General features: G+C 48.4%; 1 protein-coding gene across 1 annotated transcript; it reads right to left on the bottom strand.

The window, feature by feature from the left end:
* Positions 1-3,580: 3,580 nt before the first annotated feature.
* Nfkbia (NFKB inhibitor alpha) lies at positions 3,581-6,822 on the bottom strand. Its single transcript, XM_028782178.1, has 6 exons — positions 6,480-6,822; positions 5,885-5,993; positions 5,334-5,544; positions 4,975-5,063; positions 4,608-4,868; positions 3,581-4,137 (listed from the first exon to the last, which is right to left on the bottom strand). Exons 1-6 carry the CDS (start codon positions 6,704-6,706, stop codon positions 4,090-4,092), a joined length of 945 nt encoding a protein of 314 aa, XP_028638011.1. The 5' UTR covers positions 6,707-6,822; the 3' UTR covers positions 3,581-4,089.
* Positions 6,823-11,188: the final 4,366 nt, after the last annotated feature.

Here is an 11,188-nt window from a genome sequence, read left to right as displayed (position 1 = left end):
GCCTCTGCCTCCCAAGTGCTGGGATTAAAGGCGTGTGCCACCACCGCCCGGCTTAACATTATTTCTTCCTCCTCCTCCTCCTCCTCTTCCTCCTCCTCCTCCTCCTCTTCTTTTTCTTCTGTGACTTTGTATGTATATTATGGGGGTTCAGGGCACTTGCATGTATGGTGATTGCTCGGATGTTAGAAGATGTATTTGTGGAGTTGGTTCTGTTCTTTCCTTCCATCTTTGTGTGGGTTCAGGGGACCACTTCTGCAGCAAGTGCTTTGCCTGCTGGGTCATCTCACTAATTACATGCCTTGCTTCTTGAAAAAACATTTTTTTTTTTAAAAAAAATGACCTTTAAAACTACTTTTAAGTTACTGGGCATGGCAGCTCATGCTTGAACTCCTAACATTCTTGCCAAGAGGTGGTGGCTCATGCCTTTAATCCCAGAAGTCGGGGTGGTATTGTGACCACCTCCCAGTGCTAGTCTTACAGGCATGGGGTTTAGTTCCTGATGCTGGGTCCAGTACAAGCAGCTGCAGAAATGCTTGTCCTGGGTTGTAGTGTTAGGTGTGAGAAGTACCGCTGTCTCGCTGTGATGAAACATCATGACCCAAAAGCAAGCTGGAAAGAAAATGGTTCATTTGGCTTACACTTCCACATCACAGTCCATCACTGAAGGAAGTCAGGACAGGAACTCAAACAGGGCAGGAACCTGGAGGCAGGAGCTGAGGCAGAAGCCATGGAAGGGTGCTGCTTACTGGCTTGCTCCCTATGTCTTGCTCAGCCTGCTTTCTTATAGCATAGCAATTCTCAACCTGTGGGTCACACTTTCTTTGGCAAACCTCTATCACCAAAAACTTTTACATTCTGATCCATAAGAGAAGCAAAATTACAGTTATGAAGTAGCAATGAAAATAACTTTTTGGTTGGGGGGGCAATACAACATAAAGAACTGTATTAAAGGGTTACAACATTAGGAAGATTGAGAACCACTGAAATAGAACCCAGGAGCTTCCAGCCCAGGGATTCACTACCAATAATGGGCTGGGCCCTCCCCCATCAATCACTAATTAAGAAAATGCCCTTCAAGCTGGCTTACAGCCTGGTCTTATAGATGCATTTTCTCAGTTGAGGTCTTTCCTCTCAGATGCCTCTAGGCGGCCTGGAGAATACCTCATAATGCAAATGAATGAATGGGACTGAGGGTCCCACTTCTCAGGAGGGAAACACACACAGACTAGCAAGTTTCAGTTTCTGGAATGTTCCTTTACGTAAAATGTCGAAACAACCTGGAAGTTCTTGTCCAGGGATGACAGGTTGGGGAATGCATTTTGGGTGGGACTGAACAAAGTTCTAGAAATCTGACTTTTCTTGTCAAACAAAGCTCTACACTAGGAAGGTTAGTGAAGATGTGGGCCTTGGGGCAGGAATCCTGTACCTTCCTGCTCAGTTCTGGTTCTCATTACGTAATCACTTCCAGGAGATGAGGCGCTGAGGGCAAGCCTCCCCTCCTGCTCTGTCATTCAACAATGGCAGGGCTTAGATTGCTCACGCTGGAGTGTGTTTCCTCCTTTACAGAAAAACTCTTCCTGATGGAAAAAACCAGTCCACCTGCCCTGTCAAGGCGATGTGTCCTGCAGAGAGGCATGAGGCAGAGGGAACGAAGGAACAAACCAAGGAAGTTCCTCACATGACTTTAGTTCCCTCATGCTGTTCTTTCCCTCTTCCTCCAGGCTCCTTTATTTCTCTGTCTCAGTCCTGACAGACCTACAGCTTCCAGGAGAAAATCAGGCATGTGAAGGAGGGCTTTGCCTTGTTTGAAACTGTCTTGTCCTTTATTTAGAAAATTGAAGACTTTCTATAAATTATTTCTGTTCTAACGTTTTCTCCAGCCTCAACCAATCAGTATGAGAGAGGCAGCAGATAAAGAACCAGGGTGAACTTTAGTCTTTGCTGGATCTAGCTACCTCAGGGTTTGTGCAGATCATGAAACCCAGGCTAGTGCATGATGTCTTGAAGGCTACTAAGATAGGCTCCTGTGACCCAGAAGAGGACCCTCCTTCTGCAACCATCGGGGGGTAATACCCGAACTTAAGAGCCACTCTCTGAGATCAAGGGGAGACAGGCCACATCCTCTTGTTCTGTTTCTCCAACCTTCTACAGGAATCAAAGTGTACCTGTATAAGTGCATCTTGGTTTTAAGTTATGTGCTCTTGCTCAGGTAGTCCTAGCTGGCCTCAGACTTATGGCAAACCTCCTGCCTCAGCCTCTCAAATGCTGGGATTATAGGTATATGCTAGCAAAGCTGGCTTTAAAAGCTATGTAGGCATCTTTCTAAAATCGAAGGCAAATTTCTATCCTTTGCTCTTTAGGGTCTGAGGGGTCTCTCTCCGACCCTCACATTTTTCACACTGTAGGATGAGCCTAAATCAGCATCGATGTGAGCAGCACTGGACACCTATGTTTAGACGCTCTGGGCGCCTGACGGAGAACATGGAGGGACAACCATGGTGGTTACATCCAGATGGACTGGCGCTGCAGGAATGGGACATGGCTGGCTTTACCCAGTCTGCAGTAGTGCTTTTTATATAGAAAAGACACACTGGGTGTTGGCTCCCTTTTGGTATAAGACGAAGATGGACATCATATTTATTTGACATCATGTGTGGATCCAGAACAGGGTCATGAAGCGTAGTAGAGATACTTTCTTAGCTATAAGCTGAAAAACATCAAATGTATTATTGTACACTCACTGGATGTCATCTCACTCCTTTCTACCAAAGCAGGAGATCTGTCCCAGGGACAAAAACTTTAACTACCAAGCATCTAAACGTAATCATCACAAGTTTATTGTGAAATCTGCTTTGGCAGTAGCATTGGAACCCTGTGCTGATAAAGATTCTTCAAGCTTACTCTCCCTGAGACCACAGTGACGAGATACATGGCCTTATGGTTAACAGCCTGACAAAGAAGGTGCCCGGTAAGTGAACCCGCTTCCTCTGGGGCGTCCCTGCACAAGCTGTTCTCTGGATTTCTTACTTCCCCTGTGAAACACAGGATGTTGTACAATCACTGTATTTTTTTTTTCAGCACTAGATACCCGGCACCGTCGTCATGTGTTTTGGACTTATGCAATGCCTACAACAGCCGAGTCAATGAATAAGAAGTCTCAGAGGTGACTATCTCCTAGGAGATGTCAGGACAGTACCATTTTAAGCCCATGTCCACTCTTGAGGACTTTCCCAGCTAAATCAAACTAATTCAGCAAATTCCTCTTGTCCAAATTAAGTTCTATTGAGAAGGAGGTTCTGGAACACCCCTTAAATCAAGAAAATGGTAACAGGGCCTTCAGTGACAGGCCAGGTGGCTTGCTGGTACTCCAACCCAAGGTTGGCATTTCCTGTCACCTTGCAGCAGGCTCCCTCCCACACAGGGGTTGGAGGCTGCTGCAAAGCTTTGCTGGGAGGCTGGGCTTACATGTGAGAAGCTGCTCTCTGAACTTCCTTAGCTGGCTGAAAACCCCTCCTTAACCCCTCCAGTCTCCAGTCCTCAGGAACAAGCCACTCAGAATAGTAAATGAGCAGGACAATGCTGTCTGTAAAAATCTGTTTAATAAATATACATCTTAGAAGTACCAAAATAATTACCAACAAAATACACCATATACAACATTTACAAGAAGGCAACACAAACCTTAGTCGGGGGTGACTTGTAAGCACATACCACTGAACACCTGGCTCCTACTTGTGAGGACACACTGGGGTCAGCTACTGGGTCTATGGTGGTTCAATCAAAAGCACAATAAATAAAATGTGGTCCTTTCATTAGATTCTGGAAAATCACCTCCAAAAAAAAAATCCCACAAACATGAACCTTAAGGGACATTTCCTTTGAATTTCAATGATCTGTTTCCCCAGATTTCACAAAAATAACAGCTGAATTGCCACAGTAAAATGCTTGGGGCTAGGTGCTGTGTGGTGTGGTGCTAAGTATACCCTTTCTTATTTTTTCTTTTTTCTTTTCTTTCTTTTTTTTTTTTTAGAAAAATAAAACTCTGTTTGTACAAATATACAAGTCCGCGTTCTTTTTGCCACTTTCCTTTTATAATGTCAGACGTTGGCCTCCGAACACACAGTCATCATAGGGCAGCTAAAAGAGAGGAGAAAAGGCATATTAAATTTCTGGAACTTCACCAAGACATTGGGATAACGGGAGAGCTGCTTCTGCAAATAACTCCTATTCTTGGACTCTTTCCTCCTTAACCTAAATAGAACAAGTGCACCAGGCTGGAGGAGTTTCCTTTACCAATTCTGTCCTTTAAAAAAAAAAAACCAAAACCAAGCTCTTGAGGGGGTGTAGCACAATGGTAGAACACGTGCCTACTACCACATGTTAAGGCCTGGGTTCAATTTCCAGAATTTCTTCTTACCACCCTCCCCATTCCTCAGCCCAAAGGGGAGGCTATTAAAGCAAACCAGAGATAAGTTCTTGGGATCCTGGCTTTGCAAGCTGAGCTTGAGAAGTTAAATACTGAGATCTCTATGATACAGAAACAGCTCTAGAATAGATCTAAGGGTGTCAAGGGAGAACGGACCGCTCTGGCAGTAATGAGCACGCACCTCATCCTCCGTGAATTCTGACTCCGTGTCATAGCTCTCTTCATCCTCACTCTCGGGCAGCATCTGGAGATTTTCCAGCGTCAGCTGGCCCAGTTGTTGCTGTATCCGGGTACTTGGCCGGCCCCATGTAAGCTGGTAGGGGGAGTAGCCTTGGTAGGTTACTCTATTGACGTCAGCCCCACACTTCAACAAGAGCGAAACCAGGTCAGGATTCTGCAGGTCCACTGCAAGGTGAAGGGCTGTCCGGCCATTACAGGGCTCCTGGAACCAAAAGCAATCAGACGTGTTTACGGCTGCATCTGGAAATCTGCACACACAGTAAGAGCCAACCCAGCAGAGGTCGGGCTTGGGAGGGAGAAGTCCTCACCTGAGCGTTGACATCAGCACCCAAAGTCACCAAGTGCTCCACGATGCCCAGGTAGCCATGGATAGAGGCCAGGTGCAGACACGTGTGGCCTGAAGGAATAAGACAAAAACTGTAACTACATTTTTCAATCCTCACACGTCTCATGTCTGTTTTCTTGGGGACAACCACAAAATATCCCCAGTTTTGAAGAACTCAGAATCTGGCTTCTGAGTGAACATCATATAGGTATCAAGGAGAAGACATTTTAAAAAGTCCACATTGTCTGAACTATTTATACGTTCAGAGTGTAAGCTCCAGCCTACACTCAAGTGGACCCATCTCTCCTTTCTCTGTATCCTTGGATGGACTGGCAGACCTACCATTGTAGTTGGTGGCCTGCAGGATAGACTGGAGATGCTGGGGCGTGCAGGTCTGCGTCAAGACTCCTACACTGGCCAGGCAGCCCTGCTCACAGGCAAGATGTAGAGGGGTATTTCCTCGAAAGTCTCGGAGCTCAGGATCACAGCCAGCTTTCAGAAGTGCCTCAGCAATTCCTGGCTGGTTGGTGATCACGGCCAAGTGGAGTGGAGTCTACAAATGGAAGAGGAAACAGAAAGGGGATAAGCCATGGAGCAAACCCATAGTCTTCAGTTTCCTGAACCCCAGACACCTTCTGCTAACGGAATATGACCCTCCCATTTGTCTACAGGAGATCAGGCAAACGGGAGGCCCTAGGTGGGTCATAAAAACCTCACCAAACCCATGGGATTTTTCTACTTGCTCTAAGCCGTTGGCTAATTTGAATGTAAAAGGCCAGGGCAGATAAGGACTCGGTGACTATTAATTTAGAAACGCTTTGGGGGTGACTGAGCTTCATCTGACTCCACCACGGGGGGTCAAAGAGGGCGGGCACAGTGGGGCGAGCGCGCACCTGCTGCAGGTTGTTCTGGAAGTTGAGGAAGGCCAGGTCTCCCTTCACCTGACCAATCACGTCCATGGTCAGAGTCTTCTCTTCGTGGATGATTGCCAAGTGCAGGAACCTGAGGGATGACAGGGAAACCCCCCAGGGGTGGTGAGCGCACTGCGTGGGGGCCCCCCCAAGAGGCGCGGGCTGCGGGGGATTGCGCAAGGTCGGGGTTTCTGGAGGCCGCGGCCGCGGTGTTTTCCGCGAGGTTATTATGAGCTGAGTGTTCCTGGCAGACGCCCAGGGACTTTCCGTGCCCCACCCCCTCCGGGCGGGCGCCGGCCAGACCGGCCCGCCCTCCGCCGCCCTCCGCCGCCCGGAACGCCCTGTACTTCCCCTCGCGGCCGCGCGGCGCCCGGCGGCTGCGCGGAAACTCTGCCAGGCCCGGACTTTGCGTCCTCGCTGGCGCCCCGCCCCCGGCCTGTGCTCGGCTACTCGGGCTCCCGGGAACCGGGGGGGATGGGATGGGGAGGCTGGCGTCCCGGCGCCCGCGGCCCCGCCGTGCAACCCCGGTGCGCGCTGCAGGCCCCGCGCGACCCTGCCCGTGCCCGCCGCCACTTACGAGTCTCCGTCCTCCGTGAGCTGCTGCTTCCAGGGCTCGGCGGCCAGCGGCGCCTCCTGCGGCTGCAGGCGGATCTCCCGCAGCTCCTTCACCATCTGCTCGTACTCCTCGTCCTTCATGGAGTCCAGGCCGCTGTCGTGGCGATCGTCCACCAACCGCTCCTTCTTGAGGCCGTCCCGCGGGCCCTCCATGGCCCAGTCCTGGCCGTGCCCGGCTGGCTGAAACATGGCTGGTGCGGGCTGAGCGGGTGCAGGGTGCAGGCTGCTGGCGGCTGGGTGGCGAGTTCCGACTGTTGTGGGCTCGGCAGCGCCGCCGCGGCGCCCTATAAACGCTGGCAGGGGATTTCTCAGGGGCGGGGTCAGGCGCGGGGAATTTCCAAGCCAGTCAGACTAGAAAAAGAACTGGCTCGTCCTCGACTGAGAAGCCTAAACCCAGAGCTGGGGTTCGTCGGAGAAACTCCCTGCGATGAGCCACTGGGGTCATGTACAGGGAACTTTTTGATGAGCCCTGAGTGGCTGGAAAGTCCTCCCGACCAGGCCCCCTCCCTCTAGGTACTTCCCTGCAGCCTGCACTCAGTAACCCCAGCCCTCTGCAAGAACCCTTCTTTCCCTGGGGTTTCCCACCGTCGATTTTGGTTTGGGGTCCCAAGCTGCTGAGATCCCAAGGACGCAGACCTGCTAGGCTGTTCCTCTTAGCGATGTGCCAGTTTGCAGATCTTTTCCGGTTTTTTTTGATCTTTTGAAAACCCAAGAGTGGAAATGGTGGCTGGGTGCAGGGATTCGCTTCTCCTAAATTTCTGCGACGACGGACATATGAGTGGTTCCGGCCCGTCTGTGCTTTGTCTGTTCCAGACTCTGTGCAATGAAGGGACATTTGGCTGTCCTTCACCCCCGCCCCATGGAAGCTGTAGAAACTTTGACATTTAAACAAGCAAAAACAAACAAAAAAACAAGCGCTTGGAGAACTCCTAGATTATTTCCTAGGGGTCAGTCATCTTGTTGCCCGGGGGAGGGGGCAAACCCTAGTTCCAAATGGAAACCGTATTTTCCCTTAAGTAACGCGAAGTGTTCATCTTTGTAGAAGTTGTAGCTTCCTTGCAACTGTAACTGTTGAGTTCTTGCTTTCAGAATTCACTTGTTGCATAGAATGAAGCCGGAGCTTATTGTGAAAGCCTAGCAGAGCCTGATTTAGTGCCTCTTAAACATAGCTAAGAAAGTTCACTGTGAGGCATCCTGCAGGAGACTCAAGATAGTCCTAACACCGGACCACATCTGAGACCTGCTGGCTCTACCAGCTTCCTTGCTCCCCAGGGACTGCAGCATTGTGGCCCCAAAACGGGATTTGGGCCTATAATTTTCTAGTTTGACTTGCAAAAGTACAAGTGTTGCTCCCACCCTACTTAGGAGCCTGAGTAGACTCAAGAAAATTAAAGCAGCTTGGATCAGAGTTTGTCAGAATAGACCCAGGAGGCCTCCACAGTTCTGCATAGCTTTCTGGTGAGATTTGCATGATCTTTTTCTTGATGAGAGTTGGTGTACCAACTCTCCTTTCTTCAGAATTCCAATGCCTCGCCCCAGAATATGAATGTGAGGACACTGGGCGGGGGGGGGGATTCAAAATCCAGGAAAAAAAAAAACCTCCAGACAGTAAGGGTCATGTTAACGTTAAAACTCCCAAATTCTCTTCATCTCTGTGAGCTTGATCTGCAAGTGTCGTGACTGGGACACAGCGAGACTGATCACAAGCAGATCTCAATTCCACGCTGTCTTTCATTGAATGCATTAGTTAAGAAGTCACTTAACTTTATTTATGGTGTACTTGCTTTTATAAATACTAAGCTTGGATCTGGGCTGGTGAGGTGGTTTGAGGCAGGGTTTCTGTTGTAGCCCCAGGTTGGTCTGAGTTTCACTGTGTTGTCCAGGTTAACCTTGTACTATAAGACTTCTGCTTCAGCTTACCCCTGAGTGCTGGAATTGCATGTCAGTCCCGGAATATTTAAGGTACTTTGTGGTATGAAATGGGTGTCATTTGTCTGGAAACATGTGTCTCTGCTTTGGAAGTATGAGCATGGACTTGGAAATATCACCGTATAAATTTTTAGAGGAACCCAGCTCTGTATGCATCCCCGTTAGTTCTCAGAAGTAATTTGGTAAGCTAGGTGTTGTTCCCATTTTCCTAAAAAAGAAAACAAAGTACCTAGAAATTTACCTAGGCACCCAATGTCATTTTGTCTAATTTCTACTGCAGTATATTAATCATTTTGGTAAAGTTCCTGTTGACACTTGGAAACACCTTGCAAAAATGAGAAAAAATGTAATATAATTTGGAATACACTAAAAGTATGTAGTCTGGTTTGAGGTCAGTGTGGGCAACATAAGACCCTGTCTCGAAAAGCTCCCAGCCCCTCCCCGTCTCTTGTGCACTTGGGAGATAAAGTAGATAGTTCTTTAAAAAGAATAGCAGGGCAGGAGGAATGGCTCACTAGTTAATAGTACTAGCTGCTCTTCCAGAAGACCTGAGTTTGATTCCCAGCACCCACATGGTAGTCTGCAACTCCAGTCCCAGGGGATTCCACACCGTCCAGCACCGATCATGAAGGTGGTGCACATACATGCAAGCAGGCAAAACATTCATACACATAAAAAAATTAAGTAATAAAAAATTTAAGCAATGTATCCTATTTTAATGGATATATATATATATATATATATATTTAAAAGTTTGTGTAAAAAAAAAAGTACCACAGTATGAACTCAAAGACCCACCTATAACGGGTGCATCAGAAGGTGACTTGGGGCAGCAAGTATAAAAATAAAGGAGTATGTATATTTATGCCTCCTTTGAGATGTTCTGTCCAGACAGCCTCAGGCCTCGGCATCTGTCTCGGTATTGTTTAGTGCGACACCTAGTGGTAGGAGTCAGGGCCAGGCATTTCTGGGTTGTCAAAAAAGGCTTTGAAAAATCTGGGTGGTGCTGAGGCTGGGTGACTTGTCCCTCCCTGGGAATTCCCAAGGAGTTACCTTCTGTTTACCTGCAGCTCGGGAACATTGTTGACTTACTAAAGTGAGCCGACTGGCTTTCTTTCCATCATGCACAGCTCAATATAGCTTAAGTCAACAACACAGCAACTAAGCAGGTTTGTGTGTGGACATAAGGAGGAAGATGCCAGACAGTGGAAGGGTCCGGCTTCTTAGCGTGGCGAGAAGTGTGCATCCTCCCGTGCTTCAGTTTCCCCTCGTCAAACAGTTATCTAAGCTTAACACTTTGAAAATGTTAATGCTTTACGTAACTTTTTTTAGAGACTGTCGAGGCAGAAGAGTCTGTAGATAGTTCATGACTCCCGGGTGAAACTAAACCTACGACCTCCATGGAGTTTTTTGTGCAAGTTCAACCCGGTGGTCCAGCCTGCTCCCCTCCCCCATGGGCAGACTGGCTTGGGTCAGTCGTCTCGGGCAATTATTCCTAACTTGTTTTAGCCTCAGACAGAGGAGCTCCTGAATGAGACTACCCATCCTGGTGCAGCTGGTCTGGAGAACAGGGGAGCAGGAGACCCAGAAGGGCGAGCATGGTAGAAACTCACAGCGCCAGCCATGCTGTGACAGTGTGCATGCAGATGTGCATTCTGTCTCTAACTCGGGCTTCTGTGGTGGCTAGCATCCGCTCTGACAGACCCTGGAAGCCCCACCCCCACCCCACTCCATCCCAGCTAGGGATTTTTTTTTCCCACAGAAGGGCAGCTGTCAGGACTTCCATTTGCACTGAGATAAAAATAAACAGTCAAAGCCTTAGTGTGCTTCCTTTGCTTCAAATCCTACGTTGTAATGGAGATCAAAGCCTTAGAGGATGTTGGCCCGGAGTTCCCACCTACCAAGGCCAGGCAGGGCTCACAGGTGAGGGGTTTAAAGGAAGCGGAGGGGTCTCAGCGGAGGGATCTCATCAGTCTGAAGCAAGTTTGCTTTTCCTCCCTTTGAGATCAGGCCGTGTGGCTTGGATGTACTTGGTGCTCGGTTTGTCTACCATTTGTTAAAGGAAGAAACTAAAAATAAACAATATTGATGTGGAGTTTCCTGATTTTTTAAGACATTATTCCAGCCAAGCCTGGTGGTGTGTATCTGTAATCCCAGCTATTCGGGAGATAGGATGCAGGAGGATCCAATACGCAAGACCTGCTTGGACAGCCCCAGTGATGTCAAGGCCAACCTGGCCAGTGAGCCTCTGCTTCAAAGTCATAAGTAAAAGGAGGCCTGGGGATAGAATTCGCAGATAAAGGACAGACCTGTCATGTATAATAATTCAAACATATGAAAACTGAAGCCCATTTAATCCCAGCCAGCACTTGGAGGCAGAGGCAGGCAGAGTTCAAGGCCAGCCTAGTTTACAGAGTGGGTTCCTGGATAGCCAGGGCTACACAGGGAAACACTGTCTCCAAAAACCAATAATAAATAAATAAATAAATAAATAAATAAATAAATAAATAAATAAGACCGTCCCAGCACTGAAAGGGTTGAGTGGAAACCTGGTCCTGCCTCTAATCAAGAAGCTTTTGCCGGGCGGTGGTGGCGCACGCCTTTAATCCCAGCACTTGGGAGGCAGAGGCAGGACCTCTGAGTTCGAGGCCAGCCTGGTCTACAGAGTGAGTTCCAGGACAGCCAGGGCTATACAGAGAAACCCTGTCTCGAAAATCCAAAAAAAAAAAAAAAAAAAAAAAA

Source organism: Grammomys surdaster, unplaced genomic scaffold (genome assembly GCF_004785775.1).
Source record: "Grammomys surdaster isolate TR1022 unplaced genomic scaffold, NIH_TR_1.0 98, whole genome shotgun sequence".
NCBI lineage: Eukaryota > Metazoa > Chordata > Mammalia > Rodentia > Muridae > Grammomys > Grammomys surdaster.
Note: the sequence above shows the minus strand (reverse complement) of the source record. Positions and strands in the feature narration are given on the sequence as shown.

What these genes read in the sequence shown, in the direction of transcription:
- Nfkbia (XM_028782178.1), bottom strand. Translation starts at nt 6,706, where the DNA reads ATGTTTCAGCCAGCCGGGCACGGCCAGGACTGGGCCATGGAGGGCCCG. An exon ending in CTCACGGAGGACGGAGACTC is followed by an intron (nt 5,994 to 6,479) that starts GTAAGTGGCGGC and finishes GTCATCCCTCAG; the next exon opens with GTTCCTGCACTTGGCAATCA. An exon ending in TCCAGAACAACCTGCAGCAG is followed by an intron (nt 5,545 to 5,884) that starts GTGCGCGCTCGC and finishes TTCCATTTGTAG; the next exon opens with ACTCCACTCCACTTGGCCGT.